The 20,351-nt window shown below is 36.9% G+C and overlaps 2 protein-coding genes across 2 annotated transcripts; one reads left to right on the plus strand and one right to left on the minus strand.

The window, feature by feature from the left end:
• Positions 1 to 151: 151 nt before the first annotated feature.
• Positions 152 to 19,934, plus strand: METTL9 (methyltransferase like 9). Its single transcript, XM_009707216.1, has 5 exons — positions 152 to 322; positions 4,330 to 4,520; positions 6,788 to 6,997; positions 8,091 to 8,275; positions 19,218 to 19,934. Exons 1-5 carry the CDS (start codon positions 152 to 154, stop codon positions 19,418 to 19,420), a joined length of 960 nt encoding a protein of 319 aa, XP_009705518.1. The 3' UTR covers positions 19,421 to 19,934.
• Positions 12,137 to 18,377, minus strand: IGSF6 (immunoglobulin superfamily, member 6). Its single transcript, XM_009707192.1, has 6 exons — positions 18,311 to 18,377; positions 16,301 to 16,654; positions 15,272 to 15,378; positions 14,066 to 14,122; positions 13,317 to 13,400; positions 12,137 to 12,175 (listed from the first exon to the last, which is right to left on the minus strand). Exons 1-6 carry the CDS (start codon positions 18,375 to 18,377, stop codon positions 12,137 to 12,139), a joined length of 708 nt encoding a protein of 235 aa, XP_009705494.1.
• Positions 19,935 to 20,351: the final 417 nt, after the last annotated feature.

The following is a 20,351-nucleotide window of genomic DNA, read 5'->3' on the forward strand; positions in this document are numbered from 1 at the left end:
CACCTGGCTGGGCAGCGCCAGACAAAGAGAGGGAACAGCTCGGTCCTCCCGGTGAGAAAGTTGACGTGTGAAATATGTCCGGGAGCCTGCTGGGGAGGTAAGGTGAGGTACTGGGGCTGAAGAGCCGCAGGAGGAAGGTAGTCGGGGCTGGATGCCGGCGAGGCGTGCTGTGGGCTTGGGTGTTCGCTGCGGGAGGGTCGTGGGAGCGAGTCCGGCGGTAACGGCGGGGGGGGGGGGAAAAAGTCCCGAGACTGATAACGCATCGGTTTGGGTGTCAGAGCTGCTCCTGAGACACGTAAACCTGCGTTTTGCGTTTTTCCTGGTAAGCTCTGTGAGTACACTTGAATGAAGTTTGCAAGTGGGTTTGTAATCACGGAGACATTTTTAATTAATACTGGTGTATCTAGAGAAAAATAAAAAAGGTGAGCAACTGGGAAACTGAGAAGCTCACAGACGCCTTGGAACAGTAGTAGATGGCAAACTAGAAATGAGTTTGCAATGTGATATGACTGCAATAAAAGATTAGTGCTATATTTGGGTAGTATAGGCATGTGGATCAGTACTTTCTGGAGAAGTTAGGGACTATGCCCTTACAATGCAATGGTTATGTGGTATGATTGCATTTGGAATATGTTCATATCTGCACTAAATTCTACCGAAATCCTACTGAAAATCTGACAGGAGTTCAGAAGGCCTAATAAAAACTCTTAGTGCTGAAGGAATATACTGACTTACTCTAAGTAAAATACACAGAGCTGAGCTAATGAAGAAGATGCAGCATAAATACTTGAGGACTGCTGTACAAAGGAAGAATATAATTATGCAACATAATTCTTCAAGCTGATCCATTACTGGAGCTTTTTAGTGCTCTGGGTGAGCACCGACACCCAGGATCTTGCTGCTGAGTGAATGTGTTACTGGGGTTTAATGAATATGGTGTGCATTTTGGATCATTCAGTACATAAGTACAAAGAGAAGCAGAATTTAGATTTACAGAAAGAAATTCCTTCTGGCGAACAAAGAAAATCTGAGGCTCTTTTGTGTTGTTGAAGACTGTACTAGAAAACACATTTCCTTGGTTGACGTGTCTATGGAGATAATTATGTCATTCATGGGTAGATGGTCTGCAGTGGGTACTGACCATTTCTAATTTAAACCTAAAGTATTGATTATTTAGTAAGCTTACTAAGATTTATGATTACTGAGTTTGTGGGGTTACTGGTAAGTAAGGATTGCATGTTGAGGCCCCAGACACTTTCAGTCTCTGCAGTTTTACTGACTTCATTAGTTTTACATAAGTTATCTAAAAGAACATTTTCTTCCTTTCACTAATATTAGGCAAGAGTTGTCAATAATATGGTATTATATTATAAAGATATTATGTGTTATATATAGTGTATATATTATCGGTATAATTTTTATGATAACACAGAATCTTTTCAGATTTTTGTGCTGTAGTTTTTCTACTGTTGTGCTATAAGAGATTGATACACTTTCTGTCATGAAACCAGTATCCTGAAAAGGCTCTTCATATGTTGTACATGGAGGAAAACAAAAGCAGTTTCTGTTCTGAGGAAGTAGTTCCAGAATTAAGCTGGTTTTCACCAGTTTTGTGATTTGAAATTTGGATTGGTTTTATCCTGTGTTGCCTTTTTTTTTCCTTCTTATAGTTTGCTGTCATTTCTGTTATTCACTAGTGTGATATAGGCAGTTGTCAATAATCTTGTTGGCAAGATTAACCATGAAGAAGAAATTAGAGGAGGTCTGTGAATAATGCCTAATTTCTGGAAACAAGCTCCTCTTCTCACAGTTGTCACTATCATCATTCTGCCAATGGTTATGTCAATGTATATCAATATTTAGAAGTCTTAAGGACAAGAATTGTAGGACTGTTGGTTTTCATGGTCAGATCCTGGAACTACAGGTGACAGTTCAGTGCAGAACCAAGGTGTATGAGCTCAGGTACAGGATATATGTAGTCATATTGTTTATGGAACAAAGCCTGTGTTTCCCAAAGCTTTGGTAGTTGGATACATTTTCCTCTGGTTTGAAAATGGCAACACATTTAGAAAGGCAGATCGTCTGAGCCACTCCAAACCTGTCCAGTGTAGCGAGGCAGCAGCTGCATGAATGAACCTGATGTATCTCAGCCTGCTCCTCAGCTCCTTGGAATTGTTCACTTCTGCCAGGCTTTTGAAATGGACTTCTGAAGATGGCTGGACAAAGTACACAGGCTGCTGCTTTAGTGGTTTTTCATGACTCACTAAGGATTCCTTTTGGGAATCACTGGACTATGCTGATTCATTTAACTAGCACTGCGCTGCAGTGAGAAAAGACCTAAACTAGTAAATCAGCAGTCTTGGGGATCCCTGTGGCAGGTTCATGTGGTACAGACTTCCTTGCAACCTGGTTTTTAGAGGAAATGATCACTTGTGCTACCTACAAGTGTGTTTGAAAGTACAGTTGAGAGTCTGATTCTGTTAGAAATGTACCCATTATGCAAGTGGTTTTCAGAGTAAACCTAAGCAGGCATATGTTCACTCCTTGGCTGAAGGGTCTTGACATCTCTTGCTACTTTGGGTCAGTGTTTGATGGAGCGCCTGTTTATGAATCTGGCATCATGATCTTCGTGCAGCAGTTTACTCCCCTCTGCCTGCTGGCACTATTATTGTGAAGCAGCAGAATGCTGGAATAAGAATCCTGTCCCGCTATTATTTGTGTTACAGTAGTGACTGGAAGTCCCATTGCACTGAACGCTCTGTAAACATGAGTTAAATGACGGTTCTCTCCCAACAAGGTACAACAAATGTGAAGGGATCAGGATATGAGCATACATTTTTGCATAGTATGGCTACAGACACAATCCTAGGTGTTAAATTGTTGGGGATTTACCCGAGCTGACCGTTTGCTGTCCTTCTACATGCATTTTTACAAGATTCTGTTAAAACTCTCCATTTCTCTTTAAGATACTTATAAGTCCCTATCTGCATAATAAACACGTGCAGCCAGATTAAGGAACATTATTGCAAGATCTAAGGGGGAGATAAGAGAATGTTAGCAGTAGGGAATAATTCTTGATATTAGAAAACAGACACAATGGCATTAGAGATTCTATGAGAAGAACTGACAATAACTCCCCCTAAGCATAGGAGACTGAAAAATAATAGCAACGCTTTTAATTAAAATTACATTTAAAACTTTTTTTTGTAACTTCTGCATATTGAGTGGAGGGGGCTTTTAGCTTGGCATTACAATCTAGCAATGAGCAGCCTTTTGAATTTTATTATCAGCACTGATGTTCCAGAATGCTGCAGCATTAGAGTCATTTGCTGGAGGTGCAGAAGGTGGCCATGAGGGTCCTACAATTGCAGAATTTCTCTAGGTTTGCCTTTTTTTGCACAAGTTTTTTTGCATTTAAAGGAATGTAAAGCAGGTGTTAAAGAAGGAATTTACATAGACCTGACATGTGGATAGAAAAATAATAGGATATTGTATGGTTTCTTACTTTTCCAGCTAGATTTAATATAAAAAAAAAAAGCAGTCTTTTTCTTTGCCATTAACTGAACAATAGCTTGCATATCAGAGTTAGTTTAGTTTGTATAGGAGTGGTTGTTACCAGGTAACAAGGTGAAAGGAATCATTGGCCCATTTTAGCTCGGGCTTTAGATTTCTGCCAATGTAAAAAATATAGAACTGCCTTTCAGCTGATACTGATGACTTCCTAGATGTGGGAACCTGCTCCTTTGTTTAGTAGAGATGCTGGGAGGCAGCTTCATAGACATAATCATTTCAAAAGACTTGTAGACCTGCTTGTTGGTACTTGTAAGTGAAGAAACACAGTCCAGCAGTGCTATAAGACTGACAAGCTGTGGTCTAAAGTGTTGTGAGGATTCTTTATCTCCTTTCCTGGAAAAATATTGCAAATGCACTTGCTGATTTCTTTTCCGTGGATGCCTAGGGAGAAGTTGAGAATGAGTGGGAAGATAGAAAACAATGTTATCCCACTTCATACTATTTTATGAGTGTGGTGCTGTTCCATAGAGGACCTGTGTTTGCTTTCTAGGGAATTTACTTTGTAGAATTCTTCAAAGTACAGGGTAGTGATTAAGACAAAAATTGAAAGCATTATTTCTTAGCACGTAATCTGTCCTTACTTGATTACAGTTCAAATCCTAGTTAAATTAATCCTGAAGCTTGTTGAAAAGTCTGTGGGAAAAATGAAATTTTTATATTTGCAGAAGTAATAGCCTTCCGTGTATTCAATTTGTTTTAGCTACTTCTGGCTTCATATTGCTGAACTTTTTAATGGTTCTTTATCTCTTTCTCTAGTGGTACGTCTGCAACACAGAACAGTTGTCTGAAGCCCTTCAGCCTATTTTTGTCCAGAGTTACCTTGACCAAGGAACACAGATCTTCTTAAACAACAGCATTGAGAAATCAGGCTGGCTGTTTATCCAGCTCTATCACTCTTTTGTGTCCTCAATTTTTAGCCTGTTTATGTCTAGAACATCTATCAATGGGTAAGTGAAAAGTCAATCTTGGGTAAACTAAATACAGTTTGGATTTAGAGTTTTCAAGTGTTCAGCCCTACCCCTTGATCTGTCAGCTTTTCTTAAATTTCTAGTTTTCCCTTTGCCAGTCTTAACAGATCTGAAATGCCCTACTGTGCGCTTCATGCCCAACTCTCATAATTGAAGAGCACCATTTCCAGTATGGGGGGACAGAGGAGGTAATTGCAATTAATAAGAGACAGTCGGAGGACTCTAATTGTATTTTATAACCACTACTTGTATTAATTTCCTTCTGAATAAGAGAGTGTTCTTGTGGTGTCTCTTCCCTCTGCTTTCTTCCCTTCCCCTCCTGCCGCCTTGTCCTTTTACTTTACCTACTGCCATATCTGTATCAGTCACTGTTGTGATTGTCCTTGTTGAAGGTGGCTGTATCCAGTCAGTTCTGTATTGCATCTAAAACTTTCTACTAGAGAGTGTGTGCACACCCACTGCAAACCTAGGCAGATTTCTAAACCATGCAGAAGTTGGCCAAGTGTCCTGTCAGGTAATACTAATGTGGAACAGAGTTCTAGCCTTTCTCTTATTCTGTAAAACTTAATTTCATCTCAGTTTGTGTGTACTTGAACAGGTAACTTCTGATGTAGCATGTTTGACTGATGAAACATCAGGAAGGCAGGAAAAGAGGAGTTTATAAAACGGTATTCTCCTAGTCTTATTGTGTCAGGTGTCTTCTGTGGCTGCAGTGGAGTTTAGCTGTTCATGGGTGCTTAAGGTTTTTTTTCCAAAAAAGTCAGTGCCTTTTTTTGCTTATGTCATCCCATTTGGACATATGTTTAACAGCTTATCAGTTTTGAGCTTGTGAAGAATGTGTGGTTTTTACATTTACCTGATTTCTCCACTATCCCCACCTCTGTACCTACTACATACTTCTGGACAGTGTGATATGAGAATAGTAGCTGTCTACTAAGGCTAGAAAAATCATCTTTTTCCTTATTTTCTAAGCAGATGACTTTTTGAGCTTCCCTGTGGTGTTCTTAGTTACTTGTGGCTTTATATAAAGGTTCCTTTGGTCTCCTCTTCTTCCTTTCTCTTCTATTTTTTTTTTTTTCAAAGGCTCTCCAGTGCTTTGAATAACACCTCATAGTGCTGTTAGGAATAATAGCTATGAGCCAATTATACAGTGTGGACTGACACAAGTGTGCTGCAAGGGGGCTCTACTTAAATTGGCTGTATTCTGTTTATACATTTAATATCCTGCTTTAGTTTCTTCTATATGACTTTGTATACTTCTGTTTGTTTGTTTGTTTCTTTGGGTTTTAGTACAGTCAATGTTTCCTAGGCTGCCTCCTTTTGACATTTTTTTATTCTTTGATTCTTTTTATCTTTGTTTACCTTTTTTCTCCCCCTTGAACATAAAAGATTTCTGTTCATTGTCTTTAAGTTTAACCTGCTATCCAACATCAGTTTAAAGAATAGTATTTATCTACCTTCAGTCTATTACTGACCAGTTCTTTTTCCTCTGCTTGTTCTCCTAACTCTTTCATCTTCTGAATTCTGCTATGACAGCTGAAAGCTCTCACTATGTAGTCTTCAAACAGTTGCTGGCAGGTATGTCATTGACTTGATCCATAAGGAATCCAACTGTCACCTCTACCCAATTCCTTAATGAGTTGCCTATTTTCTATTCCACAGCTCTTCATGTTGAATGCAGGATCTACAGATAGCAGCAAAAGCCATTGTAACATACAATTACAAAAATCTCTTTTGCTACTCCAGCAGTGTTACCCCCGTCCTTTCTTTAAATCTGTTCCCTGGCTTCCCTCCTAGTTCCACATCCTATTCCTCATTCATTGTGCATACTTCGGTGTCTGCAGCCATTTTATTTCCTCTGTTATTTCTTTTTTTTTTTAAGGCAGGTGGCAGAGATTCAAATCTGCAAATGTGACAAATAAGGTTCAGCCTTTATCTTTCCATCTCTTTCTCTCCCCTTCCTTTTTTTTTTTTAATGTGATCATTTTCTTGAGCTGCACCCCATGAGCTCTTCCTTACCTAATCAAATTCCTCCTGAAGTCTTAACCACTGTAACTGCATGTGGCTATGTGTTTGATCTCTGACAAGTGCAAGGCAAGTTGAACTGGATTTAAAATTTATCTGAGCAGTGACCTTGTCTACTATTCTGTGTGACTGGTTGCTGCCAAAGCAGATTCTAAATTACTTAATTGTCCTTCCTGTTAAAGTTTGTACAAAATTGGTCATTTCTTGTTTTTACGTTTCAGGCTGCTGGGAAGGGGCTCTATGTTTGTGTTTTCCCCAGAACAATTTCAAAGACTGCTTAAAATAAATCCAGAATGGAAATCCCACAGACTTCTCGATTTAGGGGCTGGGGACGGAGAAGTCACTAAAGTCATGAGTCCTCACTTTGAAGAAATCTATGCCACTGAATTGTCTGAAACTATGATATGGCAGCTTCAGAAGAAGAAATACAGGTATCGTGCTGAATACTTCCTACATGCCTTATATCAGACATTACAGCAAAGTAATCTATTTGTAATATTTAATGAATGTTCAGTATTTTTAGTCAATTCCTCTATTGTTTGATCATTATTGAAAAGGTTAACTTGTACAAAAGCAGGAAAACAAATACAATTGATGTTCCCTCTTACCAGTGCTTTTGTTATGTGGATGTTCCCTGTTATCAGTTAAGACAAAATAGGCAACAATCATTTTGAAGTCTCTTTCTTCATAGCTTGTGTAAATTGCTTTAATCAAGGGAGTCAGGAGGATGAAATTCGGATGAAGAGTCTTAACTGAACAGTCTGAAATTGCGAGAGGAAGACAAAAGTACTGCAGAGAAGGCAAACTGAATCCTGGTAATAAGGACACCTCAATAATCTGTGTCTATCTAATCCCACAGTATAGACAACTGTGTAAAGATTCTTTTATTCTTGCTATGCTTAGCTTCTGCTGTTAAGATTGAATAATATTTAGTAACAAAAACCTCAGCACTTCCAGAATTTTGTTCATGCACTTGTCGCAGCTCCTGGAGGTTCTTGCAGGCAGCAGATCCAGTCTTGTTGAGAAATAGTTGGTATTTCAGCACTATATCCCTAGACTTAAAGCCAAAGAATGAAGGAACTGTGGATTTCTTTTCTTCACCTGTCTTTGAGTAGAAACGTAACAGCTACTTTGCAGTCCAGGTTTGCACACTGGTAAATCAGAGTGGGTAGAATGCAGCAAGCCCCTAATCATATTTCAGCTTTGTTGTTTTTTGAGAAGTATCTTCAGTTTTATTCTAGGGCAACACATTTTTTTTAATACCTGGGGGTTTGTTTTTGTCTCTTTTATTGCCTGATGATTGTAATGGAATACAAAAGTTCGTATGGCTAGACATATAGCCATGCCCATTGTTGATTTAGTTTTCTTTTCCAAAAGACCAGAAGAATCATGTCTGTCTCTTCTCATTGCCTCGGTGGCTGACCTTACCTGCACTATCAACACATCCATAGGGAATTTTTGTCTTCAGTGATTCTCTCTGAGCTCGTCTTGTGTTTAACAGGCTATATCTCTTTCCATTTGTAGGGTGCTTGGTATAAATGAATGGCAAAACACAGGATTTCAGTATGATGTTATCAGCTGTTTGAATTTGCTGGATCGCTGTGATCAGCCACTGACTGTATTAAAAGATATTAGAAGTGTACTGGAGCCAACTAGAGGCAGAGTCATTCTAGCATTAGTTCTGCCATTTCACCCGTATGTGGAAAATGGTAAGTACACAGATTAATAGCTATTTAGGCAGGTAAAGAAAACATTTGTAGGTTACAGTATGCCATATTAAATGTTTAATAAATAATTACCACGTTTGTATTTGATTTTTGCAAATAACTTGTATGGTGCATGTTCAGAAATATGAAATCACAGGTAAATGGTCCGCATGATGTAAGCTGTTTTCTTAATTCCCCAATACACGTTGTTGGCACCAACAAAAAGCTCAAATATTGAAGTTGCATATCCTGTTCTGCAGGTTGTCACATTTGAGCTGTGTTGGAGCGACATGGGAAAACTGATCTCTGATTAGGGCCCTCTGCTGCTGTCATATAGGTAATCCCAGTTGTCTCTAGTGACCAATTGAGCAAAACCAGCAGAACTGTCTGTAATACTGAATAGAGCAGTTCAGGTCAAACTGTTCCAAGTGTTCCAGATGAACTGCACCTAAAAATTCATAGGCAGATAATGTTCACTTTCCATCATGAGCTCTCAAAGTAAAATATAGATCCCTACTAATACAAAGTATCAACCACTACTTATATTATATTAGTAACGGGAATGGAAAAGTAAAATTCAATGCCAAAACTCCATTATTTGCCCTAGTTGCATTTTAAAGAAATACATGAGAGATTTTTGAAATTAATCTGTCCTTATGATTAAACTTCAAAAGCAACTAGAAACTTTTTTTTTCCATGTGCCTATGATTATGGATTCAGGTTAAGGTACTCTAAAGGTGGTTTGAATTGCAGAAGGCTGGTGTTTTATCAGTCATCGTTTGGACGCTGGCTCTCCTTGAGTATTAGGACTTGTCTGTGGAAAGGCGTGTATGACCAGAAAATACAGAACTAATAACCTTAACATTCTGGCAATCACAAATGTATCAAACTGAATCTGTTTTCCTCTTTATATGTCAGTGGTATTGGGGGGGTGGGGTGGGGTGGGCAGTTTTAAGTATAGAAAGTAATGCTGTCAGGTTGAAGAATTGCTTAAAATACAGTATTTGAGCATGTAATTTTGTAACTATTCAGGAAAGTAGTGTGTCTTAAATGAGATGAAGGGGTTGACTTACGCATCTGTACAGTATTTTAAGCATATTTGTTACAACTTATTATTCCTATAATGTGGAACAATATGGCTTCCTCTTTTCAAAAGTCTTTTACAATTCTGAATAACAGCAGTGTCTTTCTCTTCTTTGATTGACATATTAGAAGCAGAAATTGGGAAATTATTTGGGTGGCTTTTTTGTTTGTGTGCCTTCAAAACTACATGCAGTGTGTGTTTTGCAATCGCTGTTGCACCCAGCATCTACTTTTCTGCATGCTGTTGGGTGACCATGTGACAGACCGCATGCCAACTTCCTGGTTTAACAGGAGGTAGATAAATTAAGGAAGAAACTAAGCCCGCTTATATCCTTCATCATTAATCTACTACAGTATACTAGGAGGAGAATAGGGTGTTAAGTTTATAAATTCCAAGGGACTAGAGACCTGTTCTGTGGTTATTGAACTTGTTCATTGATTATAGTTGTTGAACATTGAAATCTGTTGTAAGATGTCTTGTAAACCAAAGTCATACTTTCGTTTGTGGTGGTGACTTGTAACAGATTAGTGACTTTGCTTAAGGTGGTTTTGTTTCCTTAATATGTTCTGAAACTTAAAAACATACTCAGTTTGTCTGTTTACCACTATTAGGGATATGGGCCCATATAAACTTCTTTAGACAATGTAAGTTAGCACACACACAAGTTACTGTCATTCCACTGAAGCTTTCCCACTTAAGATCTATTTAACTGTAGTGTAAAGAAATAGACAGTGAACTGCCAGGCTGTCTTCATGATGTACAAATGATTTTAGAATTTCCGTATTTTCATTCAGCTGTTCTGCAAGACGATGCATTTTAAAAAGTGTTAGATATGTACATATACTTTATCTTTAACAAAAAATAAAATAAACTTGGAACATTCAAAGAGGAGAACATCTCATGGCTCAAATAGCTTCTTGTAACAGCTGATTAAAAACAGTTTGGACCCTCCTAGAGAAGCTTTTGAATTTTAGAGGGGGGAACAAATGTAGAAGAGATGAGGCAGGTAAGGTGTTTGATCAATCTATAGATCAGTTCCTAGAAATGGAGAAATTAGTTTAATCAAAACGAGGTATTTGGGTTATTACATGTAATGTAATGGGAGGGTAATTGTGGAAACTGTCTATGTGAATAACATAAAACTTGCTTTAAGAGAGCAAAGCAAAGGGGAGGAGGAGGTAAAATATATGTCTGTGCTTACTGTTTCTGGAATTACAGTGACACCTAGAGTCCAAAGTAGCTTAATCATAAATTCTTTATGGGGCTTTTCAGAGTTTTATTTTCAACATACAGAATGACAAATAATGCACTTACTGCACATGTCTAAATTTAGCAAGTAAGCCGGAGGAATTGTAAGGTATTAGACTAGTCGCATAAGAACATGTATTATTAAAACTTTACATTTTTAATAGGTATCCCATAGGGTCATATAAAAATCCTTTGTATTTCCTAATATAGACATCATATTTATATAAAGACATTATTAGATAATATATGACTAGACTGCTTTAAGTTTCTCAAAAATGTCAGAGACATCATACTTCAGAAGTAATAGACACTAACAGCCTGAGATTGTGAAATTTTCTTGTTGAACACATTAATGTCCTTATGATTGATGTATGGGGTTAAGAAGATAAAGGTGTGTTTTCCATCTTCCTGAAATACTTGCTACTAAATTGAGCTGGAAGCACAGTACTGTGCTAGATGGACCCTTGCTTTGTCTCAGTTGTCAGTTCTCATCTCACTGAAGTGAGAAATGCTGTTTCATTTCTTAAACAAAAAAAAACCCCACATTTATTTAAATGATGATAAAAGGTGCAGCTGTTCTTTAGTAGGGAGAATGCCTGATGCTAGCAGATCTCTAGTAAAAGTGCTGATTTTGTAGATTGGCTAGGTAGTAACTAGCCAGTTAAAAAAGCCTAGTAAAAAAGAGGTGGTACTTAAAAAAAAAAAAAAGTATACTACTGTGACTAGGTAGTATACTTCTGTGTTCGTACCTGTATGCATGTTGAACAGGCATGTAAAGGCAAAACTTGGTACTCTGGGTAATCCTGACTTTGGACGGTAGGTCTGGAAGATGAGGGCTGTCTGTTTAGCAAGTGAATTTTAATACTGCAGGAGCAACTGTCTCACTGTGGTCACTACTTTCTGTTCCTAAATAGGCTAGGAAGAAGCTCCCATCCCAAATGAGCTTTACCATGATAGTACATGCATTTATATTGTTTGTTTTTTCTGTTTGCCTGTCTATGGAATACATAGGTTTTGCTCTGTTTAAACTGTTGTTAAGACTCAGTAACTGTTGATCTGTATGTCTGTTACATCGATCACTATCACATTAATGTGACTAAAACCAGAATTTCATCTATGAAAACAGTTTATTTTCTGTTGCTGTCAATTATCATACATCTTTCACAAATGCTCAATTCATGTAAAAGGAATACGTGTAAATTTATGTAAAAAGAAAAGAAGACATATCATTAAACCTAAACTGAAAAAGGAAACTTTCATGAAGCATTAGCCATTATCTTATGAAAGACTAAGTATTTTCCGATGGTTCTTATTCTTGCAGAATGGAAAATGGAAGTAATATATTACATAGATGTTATGTGCAACATACTTGGTTTTGGTGATCTGTTTAGAAAATACTCTTGAAGGACACTGCCTGGCAAGGTTTTCTCCTCTCTTTTTAAAGCACGGAAGTCTGTGAAGAAGCTTAACTTCTTCACCTGCCCTTTTGCTGGTATGAGAAATATTGAACAAATCTGAACTGCCACACATGTTCATCTGTTCTGATAAACACTGTCATCTTCCAAATCATCCTAGGGGAAAAATGTAGAAATATTTTGTTACTGATGTGAACTTTTTTTTAATAAAGGCAGACTTTCCTTTATGAGGCAAACTCCATCCCTTTACTCTTTCAGTAAACTCCTTTCTCCCCGCTTATCCAGTTGCTTTTGTCCATGTGGCATCTACAGGATTCAAAATGTATTTCTTTCCCTCTTGGCTTTTCCTAATCTCCAGGGAGCACAGAGGCAGTAAAACATACCCCTTATTTTCACTGTGTTCATATCTGATGCTCAAACCAAGAACCAGGTCATGTCAGCAGGGACTTGAAGTTTTTAAACGGGTAGTTACAGAGGAAAACAATTGGGGCTGTGTGGAAATAAATGAAGTAAAAATGTATAGAGGAGAAGTGTTCTTCGTTCTGTGTTTCTTTTGGTTTCTCCTTGCATCTCTGAAGTGGTGCGGTCCATGCTCAGAATAGGAAAGAATACTCTTTCTCAAGAAAAACATTTTTGAAGCAGGATTTTGAAGCCATTTTCTTTACTTACAAATACATGTGACTTCTAAAGTTGTATCTTTGTAACTTACATGGCATATGCAAAATTATTGTCATATCATCATGTAAGATTTATTGGCATAAATTTGGAATGATGAAATAAGTTGTGTGGATTTACCCAGTGATGTTGAATACTTAGTTTAGGCTCTGGATGTTGAAGGAGGGGCAAGTATCTGCAAGAATGTTGTAGAGCTTTTTGTAACAGTTTTGTTACATTTCTGTCACCTAGCTACCCTGGGCTAAGGGAGCAAGAGGAACTACAATAGAAGTATTTTCCAAAAATGAACTCTTAATAGCTGTATGTGTTTTACCAAACAGTCCAGAACCACTTGTTGAGACCTTTTCTTGGCAAAATACAAATTTATGGGAGCTTCTTGTTTAAATGTACATATATACATACATACATTCTATAAGGTACTATCTCATATATATATAAAATTATATATGTATGGTCATTTAGAATGCTTTATTGTCTTTGACTCTTGTGCAGAATATTTTTTTTAGACCTTTATCAACTTTAAAAAAGAACAGTCTATTTCCAGAGGAAATAGAAATTATATACTCTACTGTCAGTTCCTCTTTTTCCCCATAAATTTCTGTATTGGTAGATAGATACTTACAGGCTGTTGGCAATGTTCAGTGTACCTCTGCTTTTGAAGTTCTTGGGCAATTGCTTGAAAAATTTTTCGGCCACTACTGAGTTTCTGCAAATTATTTAAAATATTTTAGGTCAGTGCTACATTTGAAGTTGGGGGAAACCATCTTTTTCTGCCATTTAAAATTCTGATTTTTTTCCTTGTATACATGTTTGGGATTGTTACTAAATAACACTTTAAGAACATATGGTTTGTCAGGCAGAAGGGTTTTAAATTACATTAATATTACATCTCTTAACATATGTATCTTCTTTAATAGATATTTAAATGTATGGCTTCTCATTTTTATTCAAGGATACATGGTGATAGATGTTCTTTAATAGACTTGTTTTAAATACATTAGGGCTTACCTGAATGCACCATTTAAACAAACAAAAAATTAATAGCAGAACCTCTTATTTCCAGAAGTTTGAACAAAATTTACTTAAAACCTAAAGCAAGCTGTATATTAGAAATGATCTTTATATAGATCGACTTTATCCTGTTTGTTAAAATAAATTAACTAATTTAACTACATTAACTAATTAGTTAAAATTAGTTAAATGTAAATTCATTAACTAGTTTTGTACAAATCTGAAGTGAAGCCTTAACGGCTCTGAATGTCTCTAACTGAATCATCGATTAATCACAAAATATATGTCCGATATACTTAAAAAAGACAGGAAAAAAAAAAGCTTTGAATCACAGGTAAAGCAAACAAAGTGATAACATACACAGTTCTCTGTTCTTTGGTCTTCCTTCCCACTTTTCTTTAGCAGCTTTGGTTTTAACTAGAGGAAGGGATAATAAAATAAAAAATGATTAAAACATAAGATGAGAAGCCAAGTGCTGAGGTAGCAGAATAGTTAAAAGCATTACCCTTTTACACTGTCACACAGTTTGTAGATAAAAGTCTTCCCTTAGATCGGCTTATACCATTGGAAAAATCAGAGAAGTTTTCAAGTGTGTAAGGCATTTTTCAGCTTCTGGTAGTAGATGTTGCAAATATTTTTGCTTTGAGTGTGGTGGGACCTGCCTAAAGGACTGCCCAGTTCTCAAAAATAAACCAGTGGCATCACAGATATCAGGTCTTCCTCTGAAGAAGGCTTGATTATTTTTTCCCACTATACTACTTCATCTAGTTTAAAGAAAAAAGAAAAAATCAAAAAGACTGTCCTGTCTTTATGCTTAGGCAGTGATCGCTACAGCAAAGAACCATTTTACTGTATCACACCACTTAGGACTGTGAAGTCCTCATTCTCATGTCAAAGTCTCATTATTATGTAAAGATTCCAATTGCAGCTTTGGGTGTTTGTTTTTAACTAAACACAAATTTTTTTCTAGATTTAAAACAAAAAAAAATTGTTGTGTAACTTTTAACCAGGTGCATTCTAATGTGTTTGTTTCCTATAAGCATAAAACTCCTTCCAAGTCGCTGATATTTTTAAATTTTGCCAAGGTCTCTCTTCTGTATATGTATGATGCATGAATAGAATTTCATCCCACAAGTCAGTGTGCAGTAACTTTACTGCAGCTCACATACTTTCACATTAATTTAAAATTATTTTACTTTTACTGGAAACTAATCCAGAGGGTTGATGACTTATGATGGTCATTTCTAGTTGTGCTTTTTGAGTATGCCTTGATAGATGATCTCCAACTTGCTGATTAATACTTCCAGGATAATTTTAACTTTAGAATACCTTTTCTTTTAGACACTTTACTGAAAAAAGAAAATGTGGTTGCTGTTGAGAGTACAGGTATGTGCCACACGGGAGTTTGCAGATGTGTGCAGCATATGAACCCAACCAACCACCTCTTTAAAACTTAACCATAAAAGTTACAGAGTCTAGGAGTCTCCCTTTATCCTCCTTGCACAGATGTTAAAAGTGCTTAGATTTACAAAATTAACAAAATCAGAAAAATCACTTTGAGCCTACCTTGTAGACTACAAAGAATGTGAATACAGTGGTGCTGTATAGAAACAGTAAGGATGAAGCGATGATCATGAAGATGAAGATGAGTTTTCCATTGCTGTGCTGCTTCTCTGCTCCTTTATTAAAAGTGAGTGTTAGAATAAAGGACAGTTCTTCTGATTCACATGATTTTCGTAAGATTCTGCATTTCAGCCCCCTTCCTCTGAGGAACTGAAAAACCTTATACCCATCAATATTTTTCTGGTTCGTTTTCAGTGTAAATTCATTAGTGAGATCACTTTTCTTTTGTTTCCCTGAATGTTTGCAAGAGTAATGGAGACTTGCTATTTTTTATTGTGAACCATTCCTTTAGGGGTACACACAGAATGGAATCCAGTTTTCTGCTCTTGTAAAGGAATATCTGAATAAAGCTTACAGGCTTTTGTTCAGAAATGCAATTACTTAGAGGAAGGAAGGAATATAGGGAATAACCAGCTAGAATTTTGGGTTTTTTTTTCTATTTTAGGCATGTAAAACTGAAATGAAGTTAATGAAGTCTCATCACTTTGTTAACTAGAAGGGAAATGATACAAAAGTTCAGAACTAAAACTTTTTTGCCTCAGGTTGGCACAGCGAATCCCCAGTTCTGAGACCCTGTACTCTGTTGCATGTATTTCCACTAAATGTCAGTTTCTCTACTTCTCATTTTTCTGTTGATACTTCCTTTCTGATAGCCATTAAAGTCTCTGTAAGAGGATATAGAATATGGTTTGATAACATAAGTACAAAACTTCTTTATTTTGTAGAATTCTAGACTCATTTGCATCATATGACAGAACAGTAATTAGCAAACGAGGTTAAGATGCTTATTGGTAGAATCTCCCCATGGTTTTACTATTAATATTTTAATACAGTCATGATACTACTAACGGTTTTGTTGGTATTTCCATCTTAAATGCCATTCTTGAAAGTGTAAATAAAGAGGAATAAATATTTAGGAAAGATAATTTATTTCTTTTAAGATGCTTTAGTAAGAAGGAATGATCAACTGACCTGTTTTCGTTAGTACTGTTCCATCTCCTGTTTGTTTAGAATGGGGTGAACTTGAATCTGAAAATGCTATTCCACAGATATAAACAGCATTGTCATCTACAGTGAGATCATTGATCTGAAGTGAAATGTTATTTTCTGATAATACATGTACTCTGTACTTCTGATGATCTGTGCATCCAGGAGTACACAAATCCTCGTGTTCATTAGTTAAAAAGCGAAACCATAGAACTTGCGGTGGGGACGAGGAGCATCCAGATGCAGAGAAGGCACATGCTAGGAACACAGTGTGCGTGGAGTAGTCAGCTTCCTGAAATCTGGGTTGTGTTACAGTGACTTGGCAGCTGTCTGCAGCACCTGTTGAGAATAAACAATTGGTAATGTGAGGGACAGTTAAAAAGCGAGGCACAATCTAAAAAGAAAATAAGCTACTTCTGGTTCATTTGAGGAAAATGTGGGAGGAAAGGAGGAAAACCAGCCATGTTTCAAACTTGAAATTTTTAAGGTTGTTTCTTAAAGCAAACTTTTCTTTTAGATAATTCCCACAGCTTGTCCATGTGTTCATTTAACAGTTTTACCTATGTGGTAATGTGCTTAGCTTTCTGTTTTTCTGAAAAAGTATAGAGAAGATTCATATATCAAAAATAATGTGAATATCTCCTTTGGCTCTGGAGAAGACCAAAAGAATATTTTGTGTAGTTCCCTGCCTTGGATTTAGTCTTGAGTGTTTTGGGGATTCGGGGGGGCAATGCACGGTGCGGGGGTGGGTGTCGTGTGACATAACTGTAGATGCTCAGTGGAGTAGTTCCGCAAGGGTTTCTCTCTCCTCCACTGTTCCTGATCTGAGTCAAGTGAGAGCCTGATAGCAGGCAGTGGAAATGTCGTAAATAGAAACATTTATAATTTAGCAATTTCATAACATTGATTAGAATTCATAATAGTTCCTAGACATTCTTCCACTTGATCACATATATTGACTCTGGGTTTCTACGAATAATAATAGTGCTTGTTAGTTCTGGCATTTAAAAATGTGTGCAGAGAAAACAGGAAGGTTAATCAGAGGATAGAATTCTAATTAAGGAACTGAAATGTAATGTTTAATATGACTGGTCTGGGAGATTTTTTTTTCAAAGTCTTTATTGAAATCTATAATTTAACTACTTATTTTAGTATATTTAATTTTATTCAAATAAATTGCTTAGTTATTTAAACAGTGGAATTGAGATTATTGCAGTGAAAACAAAGGTAGTAGCTTAACAGCATCCTTTTCTGCTTCCTAGAAAAAACAAATTCGAAGAAAAATAAACTGAAGTTTCTTAATCTACTGCTGATATACAATTTTTAAGCCTGTCCACAGTGGACAATCAGTATTGTCCCTTCATCATTTTTCTCACTGAGTGTTTTATGGACCAAATCCAAACAGATTCAGTGTCTGTGACTTCTACAGGAGTAAAATGAAACTCTACTTCTGTGTCAGATCAACATCAGAGCAGTTCCATAGCAGCTACAACAATCTGAAGGTTGTAGTAATATAAATTGTTGGTGTACTTTCACCCTGTGTGGTGAAAAGCAGTACTTTGTGCTTCTGCAGTTGATCCCCTTCTCTTTTCCACCTTGCTCTAGGGCTCTGGGTGGCCTTGCAGAGCACAACTCCACGGCTTCAGTTGATGTAGATACTGTCTACTGAACTTCCCAAACCTTCTTCCCAAACAAGCACAGCTGCCCTGAAACCATGCTGCTGCTGCTGGACCATTCTTTGCAGGGAAGTGCAATAGGATTTGACCCAGAAATCATAGATTACCCAAGCATTTCAGACTTTGAGAAGAAAAAGCATTTGCTAACAGTTGTTTAATGTGGAAGTTGTATGAAGATAGCAGAAATTAGCTTGATTCTCAGCAAAACTTTTTACTGCTCTTATTTTGTAGCTATGTTGCAAATCATAACCACAACATTTTCAATCTTGTTTAACTGCTATTACATGGGAAAATATAAGAAGCTAAAAAAAAGTCTTACCAGCACCATACAGAATCCAGTCAAATGCCAGCATTAGCATGTTTTTTAATTTGTTGAAAGATGCCATTTCTTGTATGTCTCTGGTAATGATTCTGCTTGAAGGAAGAGGAACTTAGGAAATCTTTGGAGTTGCAGAATGCTCTGAATCACAAGATTGAGAACTTCCTGTTTAGAAGGGTGTTTACTATTGCATTTAGCAAACTAGTTAAAGGTACAGAGCAAAACAGAAAACACTTGTTATTTGTGGATGACCTTACTTGGAAAATGACTGAAGAGTTTTAAATTTTGAACTTCTGAGAGTTGTACTTATAATCCTTCAGACTATTTCATTGGATATAACAAATGACAACACATTTTCCAGCATGCTACAAGTGTTCAGCTTCTTAATTTTATATGACCTAAGCAGTCTTTACCATATCAGCTAGTAGGTGGGCCACTGGAGGAACAAAGATTCTGTAGCCATCCATTATAATGTGGTGGTCTACTGATGGAAGCTTCACAGCAAATCATAATTTTCAAGTTGCTGACTCTATTTACTGTAATTACCTGAAGCCATCTTTGGCCAGACAGTGGGCATAAAGAAAGAATTTTCTAGTGCTGGAAAAGATCTTCATTAAATTGTCTGTCCATGTGAGCTGAACACCAGCCTCACTAGTGAAAGTTGCTTTTCAGCCAGTCTTGGAACTGCTAGTTAAAAATGGAATAAAAGATAACCTTAAGAAGGAGGTGCTTCTGAACAATAGGCAAAAACTTGAACTGATCTTGCAACAGCACTACAAATGGCTTTTCAACCTCGTATTTGGAGTGCAATGGAATATAATCTGTGTAATATGCTTTCTGTAAGAAAAGACAACACACAATAAAGTTTTCTTTATAATTAAACAAAACTGTTTTGTTTTCTCAGTAGGTGGCAAGTGGGAAAAGCCCTCAGAAGTTTTGGAAATCAAAGGGCACACTTGGGAAGAACAGGTGAATAGCCTGCCAGAAGTTTTCAGTAAAGCTGGTTTTGCCATAGAGGCTTTCACCAGACTGCCATACCTATGTGAAGGTGATATGTATAATGACTACTATGTACTAGATGATGCTGTCTTCGTCCTCAAGCCAGTGTAAGCATGTATGAAGTAAATCTCCAGAATCTAACCCGAGAAGCAGCCTCTGAAAGAGGGGTTTGATTTATGGTTACTTAAAGGGAGGGAATTTGGGGACTGCCAAGCTAAATAAATATCATGTAAGAAATTTAAAAGCCAAAATACTAATGTATTTCTTTGTAGTGCGATTAGGGAAAAAAGGTTGTTTTTTAAACAGACTGTTCAGTTGAGAATTTCTTTTTTACCAGGTCTTAAACCAACAATGCATTCTGCAATCCAGCAGTAATGCGGGATATTTTTTTATACTTACCTGCAACAGGGGTCAGATCCAAACAAAAGCAATAGTGATGAAACTGATACAATGTGAACTGTTGTTAAAGAAATCAAGTGAAATCTGGCAATAAAGTTAACCATTCAGTTCAAGCCTTGTTGAATATAAACTGTTGAAATGGATATTCTTCCATGTGAAGTTACTTTCTCTTTTACTGTCATTCTTCACATGTTTTTAATCATGCTAATAAACTTTTTTGAGATGACTTTTTGCATTAACTTTTGTGTTCATTTTTATAACCATAGCCACGCTTGTCTGCAGCAACTGCTCTTTGTGTTGAGAATCAAGCTTTCAGTAGCAGCACAACCTTGCGTTTATTTAAACAGCATTTAAGTATTGTTTAAAGGGATAACAGTCCACAAAAAAATGTATCACTTTTAGTTGGGTTTCCTTCATGTTCCGCTCAAAGCCTCATAAGTCCTCATTGCTTTTGCATATGCCATTTTCCAGCTAAAGGGGTTATGGTAGAACTTGCTAAAACTGCACTTTAAACTGATAAGGTTAATAATAAACTTTCTAAGCAAGTTGTTCCCAAAAGTTTTCAGCTTAAAAAAATTGCAGGCAGTTTCTTGCAAATTTTGTGAGTCAAACTGCCTCTGAGGATCAGGCTATAGGGACCTGA

This window comes from Cariama cristata, unplaced genomic scaffold (genome assembly GCF_000690535.1).
Source record: "Cariama cristata isolate BGI_N322 unplaced genomic scaffold, ASM69053v1 scaffold23580, whole genome shotgun sequence".
Taxonomy (NCBI): Eukaryota; Metazoa; Chordata; class Aves; order Cariamiformes; family Cariamidae; genus Cariama; species Cariama cristata.

What these genes read in the sequence shown, in the direction of transcription:
- METTL9 (XM_009707216.1), top strand. Translation starts at nt 152, where the DNA reads ATGCCGGCGAGGCGTGCTGTGGGCTTGGGTGTTCGCTGCGGGAGGGTC. An exon ending in TGCGTTTTGCGTTTTTCCTG is followed by an intron (nt 323 to 4,329) that starts GTAAGCTCTGTG and finishes CTCTTTCTCTAG; the next exon opens with TGGTACGTCTGCAACACAGA. An exon ending in TCTAGAACATCTATCAATGG is followed by an intron (nt 4,521 to 6,787) that starts GTAAGTGAAAAG and finishes TTTACGTTTCAG; the next exon opens with GCTGCTGGGAAGGGGCTCTA.
- IGSF6 (XM_009707192.1), bottom strand. Translation starts at nt 18,377, where the DNA reads ATGGCATCTTTCAACAAATTAAAAAACATGCTAATGCTGGCATTTGAC. An exon ending in CATTCTTTGTAGTCTACAAG is followed by an intron (nt 14,123 to 15,271) that starts GTAGGCTCAAAG and finishes CCCTTCCTCTAG; the next exon opens with TTAAAACCAAAGCTGCTAAA. An exon ending in CTGAACATTGCCAACAGCCT is followed by an intron (nt 12,176 to 13,316) that starts GTAAGTATCTAT and finishes TTTTTCCCCTAG; the next exon opens with GATGATTTGGAAGATGACAG.